Here is an 18,594-nt window from a genome sequence, read left to right on the forward strand (position 1 = left end):
GAACCAGTGCTCCAAGAACCCACTGCTGTGCCTGTGCCCTCATCCAGCAGAGTGGCTGCTGCTCCTTTCATAGAGATCTGTATGTGGGAATCTGCAGGGGTAATCAACCACTGAAGTAGCCCCCAGGTTAAGATGCCCACATTGTGCTTAGCTCTGTAATTTTAGGTGAAGAACATAATCAGCACTGAGTGCATGAGTGTTGGGAATGCAACAGGAACCTGAAAGTTTTTTTGCTTTTCTTTTAGTATGTGTCTATAATGTCAGTATTTCAGTCTCAGAGGATTTGCCTATCTGATTATAGTTAAGATCGTGATGTTCCCTCACACTGATCATTGGAGTTTAGTTTTTTTTTGGGTATCTTTCCTGATCTAAGAATTCAAAACAAGTCACTTTACAAGGAAGGGGGAAAAGCAGAGGTTTGAAGCAGACTTCAGTCCCTTCAGATCAAAGCCCAAGTCTTCTGATGTGCCTACAGCGCCTAACAGTGCCTAGTCCAGACTGAAGTGTGTGGTTATTGCAGCAGGGTATGGCACAGAACTGAATATTTGCTATTTTTGTATGTTTTATTTAGTGCATTTTCTATGCAAACCAATTGGGTTCCTATTTATGTATCAAACTCCCCACAGCATGTTTGCCCCTTGTCATGCCTATCATTACTCCTGGTGAACAGGACTGTACTGCTCTCACTTTAGAGTTAACAGCATTGACACCCCCCCATCCTAGGGCTGTCTAGCTTTAGCATCCCAGGAACAGAAGCAGGAAACCAAAGAAAGGTCTCCTGTCCAGCCTATTCCAGGACTTCCAGCAAGCCATGAGGAAGAGCAGCAAGGCCTCATTCAGTGCTGCTCTCCAGCAATGTTACCAGTTCAGATGATAGCAGTTTTGTAGGAAATTCATTGGAGAATTACAGACGAACTCATACATCTATTTAGTCTCAAGATGAATTTCTAAAAAGTAAATGCACAATGTTTCAGCATGACTATATTTATTATTTTTTTCCAGAGAGCCTGCTATTGTTTTGCTATTGAGAAATACACCTTCAAACATTGGATTAGTTGAGTTTTAGAAGCACAACTATGTTTATTATATTTGGCACTGTGAAAAGCACTTCTAATTTCTATTTATATTGAGCTAGATTCTTCTCTGAGACCAAAACTGAGTTGTTTGTTTAAAAGCTATTAATGCCCAGACTGAGATACCAGCTCTGTAAGTCTAATAAGATGTCATACAGTTTTTTCCTCTGAGCATGTCTGAGTACAGCCCACCTTTTAAAAAGGGAGGAACAAATTCACTGCTGGCCCACAGAGGTGCTGTCATTACTTGAATCATGGCATAGAGCTTGTTCTACTGGGGGTTAACTCAGTAATTCCACTTCATCTTACCATGCTAATCTTTCTTGTTATGGATAATTTTATCCAAAGCTTCATAATTTAAAAATTTAGAAATAATTTTTAAAAGTGATGCTGAATTAATTGTTACCTATATATGTGTTAAAAATGGATGGGAACAGGAGTGCCTGCTCTTTTGGCATGGTATCAATACACTGTCTGGAAATCATCCATTCTTTGCCACTAACTCCTACATTCAGTATTTTCAGGTAATGTAATACCAAGGCTCAGTTGATGCACCTTATCCTGAAGCACTTAATAAACTAGAGTTAACAGATGTGAAATCTGAGGAAGCGCTCAGGGAAATCTAGGGACTTCCCTGAAAATTAGGGTTTATAGACTATAATCCCACTGATGATAGCTGAGTGATAAAACCCACATTGTTTGTATTTATAACAATTCTTGAGTGATTTCATTGTTCTCAAAGAAAAAAAAAAGCTGCTTTTGTTCATTGTTGATACAAAGTCACTCTTGTTGTTGCAGACCAGGCACTTCCTACTTTACCTGGGTATTTTTATCCACAGTACTTTGCTGTGTTTGAGAGATAAGCCCTTACTCCAGACTCTGAATCACACTTCCCCCTCAGATTTGGGGAATGTCAGATCCAGATCGGGATCCAAACTTTCTAGTTTGGGCCTGTCTTTCATCATGGTAAATCAACAGTCGGCAAATCTAAACAATATGTTCATGTTGAAATCTGGAGGGGTTTTTTTAATTGTACTTCCTTTCTAGCAAACAACAGACGTTTATTTTCTTCTCTTCAGGACAGAAAACTGTTTACTCTGTGATCTTATTTTTTAAACTGCTGCTTCATTTGCAGGGGAAAATCCTAATGACCTTGCTCACCACGCAGCCTGGGAGCTTATCAGTCAGGAGAGGGTTTGTCAGGAAGGTGAGAAAGCTCTCCTGAAATCAGATCTATTACCAGAGATCCCCCTGCCCCCACTGTCTCACGGCCGGTGAACTCCAATACTTACATGCACTCTTTACTTCTGGATGTAACTACAGCCTGAAGGCTCAAAATTAGTTGATAAATTAATTTTGTCCTTGTTTTTGTTAAGTAAAATACACATCCTCTGAGCTGCCTGCAAGTTTTGCACGCTGATGATGAATTTAATTTTAAATACATCTTTAAGGACTACCTACATTTTAATACACACTAAGTATTTTGTAAGTAATGCAGGGTAGGTCAAAATGTGATCACAAACCCAAATTTTTCCTTTCCATTACCTTTACATCTTAGAGAGTTCCCACAGCCATTCAATTCTGCCCTGGGTAACTGGGCCAGCACAATGGGGCCTGCTTACTCTGCTAAAGTGCCTGAATGGTACATTTTTAAAATTGTGCTGAAATATGCCCCAGCAAACCTAAAGGTGACACACAGAAAATCCCACACTGGTGTAGCTGCTCTGCCAGCAGCAACTGCTCTGTACGTTGGTGGGAAAGGAGGCATTACTCTTTCTTCACCCTCCATGAAGAAAAGTGAAACATTTCTCTTCTGCTTCATCGCTGGCTCCTCTAGCACACCAGTGTACCCAAAATCCAGGAATCCATTTGACACTCAGGAACTCTGATGACAGAAATCTGATGATCAGTCAGACCTAGCTGACCAAAATGGAAGAAGAAAGTGAATTTCAGTAAACATTTACAATCGTCAAAATGATGTGGTAAAAAAGCCTCTTATATCCAGTAAGTTTGTAAAGGCAGAGCTGTATTCCTCAGCTTTACTGCTGTAAATGTGTTTTATGCACTTTTATATTGCTAACAGTGCAAAGCTGTGGGAAGATGTGCTGTTTCCTACATTCCAGCCAGCTTCCGATTGCAGAAATGTGATCATCAGTGATCGTATGTTTCTGAAGAAATCCAATCAGTTCTTACAACCCAGTTAACGTTTATGGCACTGTCAATTTGAGAATAAGCACGATCTCTTAATGACTGAAGAAGACAAATTTTGATAGTGGAAGGGCTAATCTGTCATAGGGGTTTCCACAGCATTGTTTTTTAGAGCAGAATGGCCCTCAAAAGCCTTACCAAAAATATTGTCATGCTGTAAGCAATAGCTGAAGCAATTTGTCATGTTTTGAGCCATTCCTACTGTGAAAGCAGGACGGCCTCGAGTGCAACATCCAGAATCATTACCCCAGCCCCTCCATGGGCAATTCCTAATGCAGCCTGTCCACTGTGGAAAGGGATATTGAGCATCCTCCAAGGTACCGTGGTACCTCGTTATTTAATCAGCTGGTATTTTACAGGTGTACTGTAAGGGAAGACTCTGAGGGCAGAGAAGCAGAGCTGACACCCCATGCTTTTGGGGAAGCTTGCTGGAAGCACCCCAAGAGGTTTAAAGGAGCCTGGCCCTTCCTAGAGAATGAAATGCTGGGACTGCCTGAGCCTCTCACCTGTGTGGGGCAGGATGCCTCATTTTTGGGGATGCCCTTTGTCCAGAGAAGGGCACTAATCTGGTGAAGGGTCTGGAGAACAAGTATTACAAGGAACAGCTGAAAGAGCTGAGGGTGTTTAGCCTGGAAAAAAGGAGGCTCAAAGAGGATCTTATCATTCTGCAGAACTCCTTGACAGGAGGGTGTAGCCAGGTGGAGCTCAGTCTCTCTTCCCAGACAATCAATGACAGGACCAGAAAACATTGTCTTATGCTGCACCGAGAAAGGTTTAGGCTGGACATTAGCAAGAAATTCTTCACAGGAAGGGTGTTTTGACATTGGAATGGGCCGCCTATTTCAGTGGGAAGTGATGGAGTCACTGTCCCTGGAGGTGTTTAAGGAACGACTGAAGTGGCACTTAGTGCCATGGTCTAGTTGACATGGGGTGTTCGGTCATAGGTTGGACTCGATGATCTGTCTTTTCAAACCTAATTGATTCTGCGATTCTGTGAAATTGTCCATGCTCCAGGCAGCCGGTTCATAGGCCGAGTCAGGAGAAGCCACATCCCTCCCCTCCCGGGGCACAGCGTCCCCACCGCTCTGTTCCAAGGCCGGGACGGTGCCAGGGGAAGGGGGAACACCGAGCCGCCCGGGGCCAGGAAACGCCGCCCCCGGGGCCTGGGGCCGGGCCGGCGGGTGGGCGGAGGGGGCCGGGCAGGCGGGCGCTGCTCCGCCGCGCTGTGGGAGCTTGGAGGGTGGCGAGGCCACGAATCCCGTCCGGGGAGCGGCGCGGAGCGGAGCGGGACGGCCCCTCGGCACGGGCGGGAAGCGGCGGCGGGACCCGGCGGCCGCTCCGCGGAGGGTGTGAGCGAGCGCCGCGGAGACGCGCGCGGGACGAGCCCGGCCCGGGCGGCGGGAGCGCGGCCCGGGGCTGCGGGGGGAGGCGGCGGCGGAGCGAGGCGAGGGGCGGCCTCGCAGGGCGGAGCGGCGGGGAAGGCGAGCCGGCAGCCGGAGCGGGCGTGCGAACCCCACGGGCCGAGCGCCTGCGAGAGGGGGAGGAGGAGCCGCCCCGCCGCCCGGGGATGGTGAGGAGGAGGCGGCGGCTGCCGGGAGCCCAGTGAGGCCTTCGCTCGGCGCCCGCCGCAGAGCCCGCCCGCCTCGCCGGCCGCCCCCTTCCCCCGCTCGCTCGCTCGCTGGCTCGCTCCCCCCCTTCCCTCCCCTTCCCCTGACTCCCTCCCCAGCTCCCTTCCCCTGCCGCCGCCGCCGCCTCCTCCCCGGGCTCCAGCCATGTAAGTGACCCGCTCTCCGGCTGGGAAGGGCTGGGGGAAGGAAGCGCCGGGGCCGGGGCCTGCTCGGCGCGGCCGCATTGTGCGGGGCCGGGAGGGAAGGGAAGGGCCGGGAAAGGGGGCGGCCTCTCTCCCTTCGCCTTCCCCGGGTGTGGGCTGCCCCTCCGGCCCCCGGGCACGGCCAGGCGGGGTGGGGGACGAGGAGGCCCGGGCTGCGGGCGGCCCCGGTCGGTCGGTCGGTCGGTCCGTCCTGCCGGCGGGCCCGGAGCGGACAGGAAGCTGTTGGCTCCCCGGGGATGCGGTGGGTGAGAGGGCGGCGGGGCGGGGGTCTCCTCTCGGGCCTGCCCCCGCCCCGGGCCCTGCGCGAGCATCCCCCGGGGAAACGGCGGTGGGGGCGGCTGGGGGGTGGTTTGTGACATTTGTGAAACAGCGGCGAGCAAAGTAGCCGAGGGCCCCCCATTTTCCCACCTCCCCCGCCCCCATTTTCTTCTCTTGTCTTCTGCGGCCGCGTTGTTCAGCCCAGCTCCGCTTTGCGGACCACTGAGTGTTTGCCGACGGGGGTGTGATTCCCTCCGTGGGCATTTGGCGTGTGTAGGTGGCCGTGTAGCGCTTGTGGACTTGATTTTTTTTTTCTCTTTTTTTAAATCTTTTTTTTTTTCTCTTTTTTCTTTTTTTATTTTTTTTTTGCAGTCGTGTTTTGCAGAGGTGTAGGGAGCTGTCTGCAAAATTCCTTCCCCGCCCCCCCCCCCCCCCCCGGCCCCCAGGTGAAGCAGTTGCCGAAATGTTCTTAGAGACTTGTAGGACTTGTGTCTGTTTCTTTGTAAAACACATAATCAAACATATAAACGTTGTGGTACTTTCAGTTTATTTTACTGACAGGACGCTAGTGATGCAGATACAGCGTGCACCTTATTGGTGGTGTGTGCCCCCCTCCCCGGCCACCCCTGTGAGAAATATTTAACTGTTTTGCTTTGTTTTCCTACCACCTCTATCATGTAAGAAGCAAATTCATGATTTGCGCTTGTTTGTTTTATTTATACCACAGGAGGGATGTACATTTCAAAATACAGTTATAAAAGGGAGTTACTAACACTTAATGCTGAAGAATATTTGTTTGCAGGTAAATAAATTTGACATACTGCATGACTAGTAATTACTTTCATGTAGTAGTTAGTTTCATGGTGACAGTCACAACATTTGTCTGAGTTAGCAGATTTAAAGACACTGTGGAACTACCTTTGATTTTTTTTTAAATAGTAGGTTTGTGTTGTGTGTGGTGTTTATAGAACTGTTTTTGGTGTGCAGCAGCGGTAAATCAAATATAAAAATTGATCCAGTGTCCACAAGTCACTTTCAGCTTCAGTATTCACTTTACAATCTTATAAAAATGTCCTGTAAGTGATTACATTAACAATTAAATAGTTACACAACTGCCTTGATTTCTTTGGGGACTGAACAAAACTTCAGTTACAAATCCTTCAAAATGGAATTTGATTAAATATATCTCAGGTTGGCAGCGAAATTCTGAGCAGCACAGTTCTTAAGTTATATGAGCATAAACTGTAAAAGGACTTGTTCTTGTTTGGGAACATAAAGAAGATTTTGTCTGGGCTGCAGAGGGGCTTATGAAGAAGTCACTTTTCTGCCATCACTCAGTTTTGAAATAGGTAGCTTAGTTTGTCCTATCCAACTATTGTGTTTGCAGCATGGACAGTTGGATGTCGTAACTATGGCCCCTCACCTGAACAGCATTAACCTCCTCTCTATTGATCAGCAGAGGCAGGAGAGCACAAATATTTCAAATTATGGTTTTGTAAACCTAGTTTAGGCTAATAGATTAAAAAAAAAAAAGGGGGGGGGGGGGAATGTGGCTGTAGAGATTTTTGTTTTCCAATTACCATTTTCCCCATAACTTAGTATCTGAGACTCCTTTGTGAACCTTGTGATCTGCTGCACTTGCTGCCATGAAATTCCAGTTTAGATGTGGTGTCATTGGACACACAGAGAGCATAGTAACAAATACTGGTGGCCACACCTAAGTCATGGCCCACAATGCCTTTTTGTAAGGGAAGCTAAGATGGTGGCACAACCTGGTCCTTCTAAGCTTCCTTGAAAGCTGTCTGCCCAGATTTGGTAACTGGGTCATGGTGCGAAGCTGCTGCAGGCTCAGAGGGCCTTGAGCACATTGGAATCACTGCTGCTCCCGTGAAACAGCCAGGGCAGGATTTGCGTAACGCAGGAGATGTACTTCACTGGTCAAAGCCTGGTGGGAACATCTATCTGTACGCTCCACTTGAAATGTTGGCTGGAGCCCAACTTTGTTGTGTCTGGGCTGTTTAGGTGCCGTTGGCTGTCAGCTGGGAGCACTGTGAAGAGAGAGTAGATTGCTCATGGCATCCCATGTAACGGGCCTGAACGTACCGCCCTGGCCCAGTCCAGTTCCCGTGTACCCCATCTGCTCTCATGAAGGTGTCATGTGGCCACAGTAGGCAAACTTGGGCAGCTGGATCCTGTTTTGCCTGGTCCTGCTGCTGTGCATTATGAGAACATATAAGGATGTGCAGCATGTTTGGGCTCAGAGTGTCCTGGGGGAATCACGAATGTGCCACACCAGGGCAGTGGGCATCAGTAACTGGTAGTGTGACAGGGCAATGTGTTAGCCCAGGGGAATGCTTTTTTGTAATCTGCTTTCTGATCTGGGCTAATGAGTGCAGCCCAGACACAGTCTGACGTGCCAGGACTGAGGCTGGTGGGTCCATCACCCTTTAGTCCCTTGCTTACTCTCCCTCATGAAGATGAGCTGATTACCATAGGTGCTCCTGCATCCCATAAGCTTAAGCTTCAGCTTAATGGAAGACTTCCTTTTCTTCCTGATCTGCTCTAGGGTATGAGTGGAAACAAATATAAAACTTTACATTGAAAAGAGGACAGGAAGTAGAGATTAATATTTCTACTTTCTTAGAGAAAAAAGAAGGTGAGGATAATGTATAGAAGAGAATGAGAGGAGCTCTAACACGATTCTCCCAAATATGGAAAAGGGGGTTCTGCTCCACCTTCGGTTGGATGGTTGGTTTGACTTACTCCTTAAAGCAGGTTTCATTGCTGCAGTGCCTACGGAAGTGAGTTATCTCATTATTTATGAAGAACTTAATAACCTTTAAGGAATTAATATGTACACAAAACTGGTGTCACCATGATACAATGCTGATGTCATACCATTCATGATTTACAGCACTTCAGCTGCGTAAGGACTATTGCAGTGTTAGAAAAAGTATTACAGAAATGCGTATTGAAAAACAAGCGAAGAGAAGACTAAGAGAAAGACCAAGTTGTTTAGCTTTTGACAGTATTCAGTCCTGTGCAGAGGCAGACTGGAGCAGCCAGGTCATACTTACCTCAGATGCCCTCTCTTCACTGGGAACCATTCCTAGATGGCCATAAATGAGGACTGTAATCATTCCTTTTCTTTTTTTTTTTTTTTTTTTTCTTTTTCCCCTCTAAGGATTTTATGGAAAAGGAACTTTTTCTGGTTTACACATCTTCAGTAGTACATTGACCTATAGTTAACTTGCTCTTCTACTCCAAGAAATTACTCTTGCTTGCTGCCACTGTCTTCAATAACGTCTCTTACTAAAATAGATGTATTAGGCACAGCTTGAATGTGTGTTTTAAAATACAGTAGATAGAGCAGTTTTGCTGCTGCTGGAGCTGTGCCTATGGACATCTTGTTAGACAGTGAGAAGGGATACCCAGCTCTTCACATTGCAAATTAAAAATAGCTTAAGTTTCTCCGTGTGAAGTAAGTGTTCTGACATGGCTGACTGAAGGACTGAGGTGGGACCCGTGATACAGGTTGGTGTCAGGAAGTGTTTAATGTTTTTCCACCTTGTTGTGCTATGGCTTCTTTACAAAACTCTCCACCCCTTCACCACCCCTCTCCCCTGAAAGGAGGAGGGCAGGTAAAGACACATCCCTGAGAGCACGGCTTCAGTAGCAAGTGGGAAATGTTTCTTGGGTAGAAATGGTAGGGAAAAGGCAGTCCAAGCTGCTTGGACACCTCAGAGAGTAGAAAAATTAGTCCCTCTGAACTTTGTATTTCTCAGTTGATCTGCTTTTTTTGGCTCTGTTGTCATTCAAATTTGGATTATTAAATGACAGTTTAGCTGATGACAAGCAGGAAGCTGCCAAGTTGTAATCCTGGCAAGTGTTAACGCAGGAAAACCTGGAGTAAGTTAGCTGCAGATTGGAGAATTCTGGTCCTTCATGCTTTTTCATGTTTTTAATAACAGTATTGCCCTTTCTACAGTCTAGTTTGTCTTGTAGCTTCCTTTTTTTTATGTATGGTTGTTGGAAAGGATACTGATTGCTCAGTGCCTCTAAATGGTTGAGTTCAGGATGCAGAGGTAGGATTGCACAGTCCCTGCACCCTGTATGACACAAAGTTAGAAGCGTTAATTTTCACACCTGGGTGTTGCATTTCCATACTCAAGCTGTGATAATCTTGGGGGTTTTGTTCAACACTTTGCAAATTGCTCAAGCCTCTAAGTGAGGTCTAGTCTTCTCTTGACATCAGCAAGCAAGTCTAGCTTGCATGGCTATTGTGCATTGTGCATGGCCATTTTGAAAGGAAGAAGCCTGCTGTGTTTGTCAGGTTCCATTCTAATTGCTCTGGAGCTCAAGGAGTTTGTTCCAAGGTATCTCTGGCAGCTGTGGATTACTAGTCTCTATTCTGCAGCATAAAGTGTTCTCATATTTATTTATGAAATTAGGAATTACTGCATGTCACTTGTTCCAATGTAATTTTTTGTGTATCTTCCCTCCCTCAGGCAAACATCTGTTTCATGGAGTTGATAATTCTAACTAGTGAGATCGGCAGATTTGTAATTTGGAAAAAAAACCCAAACTCACCTTGCTTTTGGGGAGAACTTCAACATAAACTGTTAACTGGAAAAGCTGAGGAACAGTAACAAACAGTGTAGGTTTGTAGGCAGAGTGTCAGGGACGTGACCTCCTTTCTCCATCCATTTCTGCTGGCAGTGATGGAGCTTGTTCAAATTCGAGCTTTGTGCTTTGAACGCTGCCTGTTTCACATCACTCGGATGTAGTACAAAGCCCTCTGCCCCTGCTGGGGTTTCAGTTCTAGGTTGGATTCATTTTGACCACCTGTTTTGTTCCATCCAGTGTTGTGTCTTAGTGAGATATGGGGAATTAGTTGCTTTTTAATCTAGTTTCTGATGGATGGCTATCACCTGCATGCTCAGAGATAATTGATGCACACGTGCCAAATGCATGCAGAGATGGTATATATTTGTTAGGTGGGAATGGGGTGTCTCTGTGGTAGGTGAGAGACTCCAGTAAAAGCCAGGTCTTTGGTGGCAGTTTACAAATGCTGCTGGGTTTTGTTTTATTAAACTTGTTGGTTACTGCTGGGAATTTGTCACCAATTAGGTTTTTTGATCACTCAAGTAATAGCAAATTGAATGGCAGCATGGACATTTGGAGAGCACAAAAGAATGAAAAAAAATAGGGAATATTTGTACCACAAGTAGAAAAATAATCAGATTCAATTTAGAAAAATAATAAAAGCTAATGCATTTGGGAAGAGATTACATTCAGTGAGGGAGAGAAATGCACAGAATGCTTCTGTGGTAGTCAGCCACGAGCAAGGCACATTTTCAATAAGAAATGGCAATCTTGAGCTATTTAGAGAGGGATTTTGTCTCATAAAGCAGAGGGGTAAAAATCCCAAGTTGTGCTTGGGTATATTTCATTGTGAGAAAGGCAGCAGCAATCTGCAGCTTGGTTAAGGAAGAGCAATAAAATTGATCAGGGTGCTGTAAGGGCTGATTTGGGATAACAGTAAGGTACGCGAGCTTATCTGTGCTTGTTTGTATACCTCTAGGAGAGGCAGAAGTTAGAACTATCAAAGGTAGAGAAGATACTTTTTGGGGAGTCAAGGAGATCTGAATGGGATTAAGGGGATGATGCTGAAGGTAGGAAAATCTGAAGCAGGATAGAAATATTTACTGTCAGAGGTTTATCTCTAAGACATGCTGTGTGCTGGTTAATAGACTACTATCAGGCTGTAAAGAAACCTTCCAGGAGATGTTCTGGAAGTCTTCCTTACCAGGAAACATTGAAAACTGGTTTTTGTGATATTTCAGAATTTTTATTGCGAAGAATGAGGTGGTGTTGCAGAGATAGAGGTCTACTAGGTAAGGTCTTCAATCCACCTGTAAGTCAAACAGCACCTGGTAGTATTGTGAGTCTGCCCATGATCAGCCTACTCAGTGAAGAAGCAGGACTTTAGCAAACCTGTATTTTGGCACCTCCACCCACCAAGATAAATTCTTGTGGAGAGCTAAGCCCTCATTTAAGATTTGTAATAATAATAGAACAGAAAAATCCCAAACCAACAATGCAGCAATGAAAACTACTCCCTGTTGTATATGTTGTTGTACACCTGTGACATGCTTTGAAATGATGGTGTACTCTTCTTTTGATCCGTTTAGAAATAGCTGGAAAGGAGGAAAACGGAGGAAAAACCCTCGTCCCTCTTGTGGAGCCTTCTGCTGGAGTTCAAGAATTTCAGCTGAGTGATCTTTTGCCATAAACTGGTTTTCAAGAGACATTCCTGCCATTATGAATGAAGTAGCGATAGTGAAGGAAGGCTGGCTTCACAAACGAGGTAAGTGACTCTTCCCTTCTGGACAGTAAAATTATTCCATCCCTCTCTAATCTGGTGTTTAGTAGCATGTCCTCAAGTAATCCATTATTTTCCTGTTCATCCTAGTGGGAAATAGCACATAGGTAGCATACCTTTTTTCCAAGCTTTAGAAAATGCATGTATAAGAGGTTTTCTTGTATGTGTGTGCATGTGTTCACCAAAAATTGGTGTCAAGTGCTTTGAAAATAATGATAAAGGTAGCAAGTGAAGGAGATTAAATTACTTAGAGTGCTAGAGGTTAAACAAAGAATTTTGGTTTGTATGTAGGTCTGTAGCTTTCCTTTTTGTATTAGAAGGGAGAATTAAGATTAATGTTTTTGAACAGTGAAAAATACGCATTTTGTGCAACTGTATTTTGTGAGCAGTGCTGTGCTCTTGCAGAGACTTGCTAGAAAATGTGCTATTCTGTGTGTGTCTGAACTGCTCTGGGTACCAGTGTCCTGGACAGGAAGAATAGCCTTGAGTTTCTGCACTCTGTGCATTTTGGTTGCACCATGAATGACATTTGATTTTTATAAAAAGTCTTTATTCTTGGAAGAGTGGCAAAACTGAAAAGACAGTCACATGTATGGTTAGGCTTTTTGCCTTCTTATATGTTTTCGTCCCAAAACAGTGGGTTTGGTTTTTTGGGGAGGTGTTCATTTTTGAGTACCACAGCATTGATTCTGTAGGGTATTACCTGTTCCTTTGTATTCTACTTTTGTTTCTTGGAAAGGAGAGAGCAGTATTAGGTACTTTCCATGATAGTGTCATTTTTTTGGACCAAAACCAGAATCTGTGTGCTCCAGCAGTAGGGAAGCTTACATGGTTCTGCAGACTCAGGATTTTTCTAGAAGGTTTGCAGCAACTTGCCTGAAGGTGCAAAGGTGTAGCATAATTATTTATGGAAGAAATTTGAAATGCATTATCATAACCTTGGTAAAGGCTGGTGGTTCTTCGGCAACGATAAGAAATATCTAGGAATTTAGAAAACATGTTGATAATGTGTATTTAAGAGGGTGGAAGTGTATACGTCTAACAATTGGATATGCAGTGTAGTTTAGCAGATTGATGCCTGATGTACAAATGTTTTGTTCAAGTTTTTTTAGGGGGATTTTTTTTTTTGTTCTGGTTTATTTCATTTGGAAACACATTTGCACTCGTTAGCTTAACTAGCTCATTCAGTAATTCTGGTGTACCCAGGCTGCTTTGTTCTGACAAAGTATTTGAGAACTATTCTGTGTTTGGATTAAATAGAAGAAAGAAACACAGAGTTACACTTCCCATTCTCATTTATGAATCAAGAAACTCTTCAAATCAGAGATATTTTTTTAGTTTTAAACAATGTTTTCAGGCTGAGTGTTTTTAACCATCTGTTGTTGCAATTCTTCCTACACTTACCTGTAATTAAAAAAAAATCTGTTATTTTGAGGAGCACTGCACAAAAATCTGAGGGAAAAACATTTATTTTAAACAATATGGAAAAGGCATTGTCAGGATGACTCAGAGGCACACGTATCTGAAACTTTTAAACAATCATGTTGTATTTCAGGTTTGTCTGTGTTTAGTTTTGGGAACTGAATTTTTGTTGTTTCTGAGATTACGATAAAGCTACTTTCAAGTAAGAAGACCTCTGAAAGAGGTCTTAGTAAAAGATACCCAGATCCCCTGATCTGATTTTTTTTGTTGTTTTAAAATTGCCTCAGAGAAACAGATTATTATCTCTGATGGATTGTTGATAATATTATGATGAGATTACGTGCTGAGCACATTCCCATTTTCAAAATGTTACTCTGCATGTTCCACATATTCGATGCTGCAAATTTGTGCCCAAACTCCTAAACTGTTAAACATACCTTGGCATTTTTTGGATGCCAGGTTTCCTAATATTTTTAACCTGTTTCCCGATGTCCTTTTGCCCTCTTGGTATGCGCAGTGACACCTATTTCATTCCACTCCATTGACTCTGCAACTGTTAATTCGGTGTTGTCCAAGTGAGGATGTTTTTAGAAAGCAATGCTCTATTTTCTCTTCAGCCTGCTGGTGTCAGCCCTGGGAATCTCTTGGTTTTTGTAGCTATTCAGGGATAGGTTGGCAAATTCAGTTCATTTGGCTCTGTCTTTGCTGGGGAGTAACTTATCCACTCTGTATATGTGTGTGTTTTGTTAAGCATCTTTTTTTTTTAAATACTCTACATTTATTACCAGACACTATCAGTTTGCTGGCTCTGCTAGCTCAAGTGCTTCAACCACAGGATGTTTCCAAAACTGATGTCTGATACAGTGAGCTTCTGAAGTCAAGGCATAAACAATAATTAGTGCAGGGAGGGACTGCTAAAGGGGGGATTTCAGATATAAGAAACATATATGTGTGTGTGTGTGTATGTATGTGTGTATATGTGTATATATAGAGAGAGAGAGTATTTTAGATCATTTATAAAACCAAAGGTTGCACTGCATGTGTTCTCTAAAGATCCTAGGACTTTCCACATGCAAGTATATTAGGTAGTGACTGGCCAAAATCCAGATTGGGCAATGATGTTCTCTCAACCTAACGTTCCCCATAGCTTTGGTTGGATTTGGTCTCTCTTATAGTTCCTGTCCTGAGCAGTCTGCATGCAGTTAAACAGTTGCCACATCTCACCCCAGCAGTGGCTTAATTTTGGTGGTTTTAATGATTTGTGTATGTATAAATCAAGCTGCAAAGTGCTCTGGAGCCCTTGTGGATGGCAGGTGTAAGTAAGCATAAAGCCATCATTAGCAGGAGCAGGTGTTTCAGCCTGGCAGGGAAGTAGCAGGGCTTTTTAGAACTATGCAGTTGTTTTCTTCTGTCAGCATGCTTTACATTTATGTTTTTGTTTCCAAGATTAAAAATACAAATGGAGAAATGAAATTAAACATTGCTGCCTGACAGAGAGCTCTTGGCAGTTCTCTAAGTCAGTCACTGAAGGAAGCTCCACTTCCAGTAGTGCAGATGTTTGTTTGTGCAGGGGCCAGTTGTGTCCATGACATGTCTAACCTCAGCCAGGCAGAAATAGAAGAATTCGTGGATGAACTTTCCCCTCCCCATCCCTTTCCCCATTGGCAGTGCTTGGTGCTGTTACTCAAATCCCAGCAAGGATACACTCTTGTGACCACTCTTTGAATACCTTCATGGCTGGACTGTTCCAGCACACAGGTGGGAGGTGTGAAGGAGCTCAGGCTTGGGGTTTGTGCATCCAGCCTGTGTGTGTACATCCAGGGTGTGCAGTCCCCGGTTGTGTGATGCTGAAGGTTTTGTTTAGTGGGAAAGGATGGGGGGAATGATTCGATGCAGAGGTGCTATAATTGTGATTGAATATGAGGGGAGAAGGAGAAAATTATCTGCCCAAATTGCTGCTTGTTGAGCTCGGAGATTATAGGTTTTCTGAATGTATGTATGTCATGAGGATCCTTAATTTTGGTTGTGTGTGGGGAACTTTTTGGAGAAGAGAGGTGTGCCCAAGTGTATTTTACTTGCTTTACTGATCCATTTTAAAGGTCTCATTGGATTTCTTGAATCTTTCTGCTCTGGTCCCTGTTTATAAAGGTCCTTCTATTGTTTTCAGTCTTCATCCTGTTTTTTTGTTTTTTTTTTTTAAAAGTCTTTCTGCATGGCTAACAAAGAGGGGATTGTGCATTTTGATACTCTGTCATCTCTGTCCTCCCTAGTATGTCCGGTTTTCTTATTAGGGCATAAACTTGTATGAAAAAAGGAGTCTTTTGGAGGCAGGGAAAGAGGAGGAGGGAAAAATATACACTGACATTTGAAAAAGGAAATTGAAAAATCTCCATTTCTCAGTCTGAGAAATCTGAAGCAATTATAAGGAGCTGGAGAGACCTGTGTATTCATCCATTAATATTTAGCAGGAAATGCAGAGCTATTTTGTTTTTAAATAGCATATTAACACCACATAGTAATTTTAACTATGAAAACCATAACATGTCCTCCAAATGCCAATTTTTATGGACTTCAGTCAGGTAAAACTATTTGACTGATGGAGTCTGTAGCTTAAAAAAGCTGATCCAAACTAACAGAGACCCTAAAATGAGAAATAATACATATGATACCTATTCCACTTCTGGATATAATACCTTTTTTTTTTCTTTTGGTTAAAGAATTATTTCTGTAATGAATGGAGTGATACAGACAACCTAATAAATAACAACTGGCCCATTGTGATTTTTCTTGCTCTAGCTTTACTGCATAAAGTGTATGCAAGATCCATATGTAAAATACAAACTAGGACTAAAATGCTGATTGCTGCTCTTTTTCTCTAGCAGAATAGCACAGATGGTGAACTTTACCTTTGTTATTTTGAGCACAGGTTCATACTTTGAGTATTCTGTTAGTGTGAATCAAAAGAGGATTTTACAGGGTATAACCAGATATATTAAGCCAGGGAGTCTTTGGTGTTGCTGTTTTTCTTCACCTCTTCTTTCTTCTCTGTTTTCTGTCCTCACCATGTTCCCTACCTCTTTTCTGTATGTGTGTGTGTGTGTTTTATTTTGGGGTGTTTTTTGTTCTTACCTTGGCTTCTGTCTGTCCCTGGGATGAAGTGATGAACTGTCTTGGTGACCTCTGTAGTCAGAACCTCAGGTTCAGATTAGTTCAAGGATCATCTGGCTTTCATTGTATTTCAAAGAATGGCTGTGGCACTTGATGCAAAGGATCCTAAGAGCCATCTGAACTTTGAAGATGCCAGCTTTAGAGGGCACAGCTGCTTCAGAGGAAAAGCTGGGGGGAATGGAAAGGTAAGAAACAAGATAGGGGCTGAACAAAGAATGGAGTGGGGCTGAACAAAGAATGGAGTGGGGAAGTTGTGACAGAGGGAGAGAAGCTGATTCTATTTCTCTCATGGTTCAGAGCTGAAGGGTTGAGTTTATAGGGAAATCTGTTGTGCTTCTTGTTGGAAACAAAAGATAAGCTGTGTCAGTTTGTGGTTTTCCTTGTGTGTCTCTTTTTCAACACAAGGGGCAATAGTTTTGCAATTCTAGCTCTTGGTTGCTTTCATTTTGCTTGTCCTGTTCTGGGAAAAGGGGACTGGGGAGGAACCAGGAAATTGTCAACTAATAAATCTGACCTTGGTGGTAGGCAAGATGCTAGAGACATTAAGAAAGGATGAGATCACAAAACATCTGGAGAAATACGAGCTGATAATGGCTAGTCAGCTAGACTTTTGGAGGGTAATCTCATCTGATGGAATTATTTGTGAAGAGATCATAGGAAACAGGCCGGATCCAGTGTACTGTAAAAAGTTTGCTCTGGATGACAGGAGAAGTCAGAAACTGAGAATCAGCTGGTGCAATGTAACTGTACTGTATTTCATCTTTGAAAGAGCTGGTGTAGCCTAGAAATGGCTCATCTTCCTTTCACAGAGCAGACTACTTGTCTTGGAGTGTTTCTGTTACTTTCCAGCAGCCTTTCAGAAAACTGTCTTCCAGAACATTTTTGCATGAAACCCATTCTACAGCTTCACATTTTTGAAGGGTGACATCCAAATGTTTCTTTCTTCAGTAAAAATTACTTCCAAAAAGTCTTTATTCTAACATTTTCACAAAACACTTTCAGTTCTTTAGAGAAGTGATGCTGGGTTAGATGTGTTTTTCATTGATTGTAAACTGACTGGAACTTACTTGGAAGTGAGACTGAGCACTCTCTCTTTGAATGGCAAAGAGGAAGAGCTGGGATGTTGATGCCCAGATTATTTATGTCAGTCCTGGAAGTTTACTTTCATATTCTGTTTTATTGCACATCAGAAGCGAAACAAACTAGGTCTCAATTTTATCTCTAAAAGTGGGGTAGCGTCATAGATTAATGTTACTTGTTATTAAAAGGGATTTGAGAATGAGGGATCTAGGACATTGCAAGCCCTGTAAAAGTGAGCCTTGATACAGTGGATCATGCAGAAAGTGCCTTATTTGCTTTGATTTTCTTTTTTATGGTTCCCTCCTTTTCAAAAAGGGAAAGGTAGGCCTCTGAAGAAAAAGAAAAAGCTCTCCATGTTTTCTGTTCTTTTTTTTTCTCAGTAGGCATAGTGAGAAGTCATCAGGTTTGGATGTAGGAAGAAAGAAGTACTGAGTGAGTATGCTATTTTGAGGTGAAGAGAGAGCAAGAGAATAAAGCTTGCTCTTTCTTGCAGGGGTGGTTTTAGGCAAGATGCTGTGCCATGCATTTAAAATTTGGCGCCTTGTCCTCACTTGGAAATGTCTTCCCCTGCAAGCCCCTGTGTGGATGCCAGAAGGTTCCTTCCCTTCCAGCTGGTGCTGCTGCCACTGTGTAAGCACCATCAGTTGCACTCCTTGTCTGTGCCTGTAGCTTCCCCTGCCCAAACTTGCTCCTGGTTATCCCTCGTAGCCTGAGATTTTGCCATCTGAAAAAGCTGGTGAGGACTTTGATGCTCTTAGAGCAGTACATGGTGATGTGTGGTGTCTCTCCTTTCATAAACTTTCTGTGTCACTAATAATTCTCTTAAAAATTGGGGTGGTGGTTGCTGTCAGATTAATTTGGGAAACAGACGTTGACATCTATTGCGGAAATAAAAAGGATTTGCTTAATAGTTCAACATTTAATTTTAATGTATTTTAAAAGAGAGAGCATGGTAAAAACCAAATACTTGTTAGCTGTATGGGGTTTTCCCCCTTTTACATATTGGAGTAGCTGATTTACAAAGAAAAAAATCAGTTAAGTCTTATTTAAAAGTCATCTCTCATGGGGGAAGACAGAGGAGGGATTATTATTTTCAGATGCATTATGTTGTAGGTACAATGTGCTTCTTAAAGGGGGAACAAAAACCAGGAAACTATGTGAGGAAAGAG

At 43.3% G+C, this 18,594-nt stretch overlaps 1 protein-coding gene across 2 annotated transcripts in view; it reads left to right on the top strand.

Moving 5' to 3' along the window:
• Positions 1-4,659: 4,659 nt before the first annotated feature.
• The window catches only part of AKT1 (AKT serine/threonine kinase 1), a 78,045-nt gene continuing 64,110 nt past the window's right edge, over positions 4,660-18,594 (top strand). The window contains exons 1-2 of one of the 2 annotated variants that reach the window (XM_053980477.1): positions 4,660-5,055; positions 11,565-11,740. In XM_053980477.1, the coding sequence (XP_053836452.1) occupies positions 11,695-11,740 (46 nt within the window). In that variant the 5' untranslated portion in view covers positions 4,660-5,055; positions 11,565-11,694. Of the gene's footprint in view, positions 5,056-5,334; positions 5,354-11,564; positions 11,741-18,594 lie in introns of those variants that run through there. The other variant, XM_053980478.1, reaches the window with a different exon arrangement.

The sequence above is a fragment of the Vidua macroura genome, chromosome 6 (genome assembly GCF_024509145.1).
Source record: "Vidua macroura isolate BioBank_ID:100142 chromosome 6, ASM2450914v1, whole genome shotgun sequence".
Lineage (NCBI taxonomy): Eukaryota > Metazoa > Chordata > Aves > Passeriformes > Viduidae > Vidua > Vidua macroura.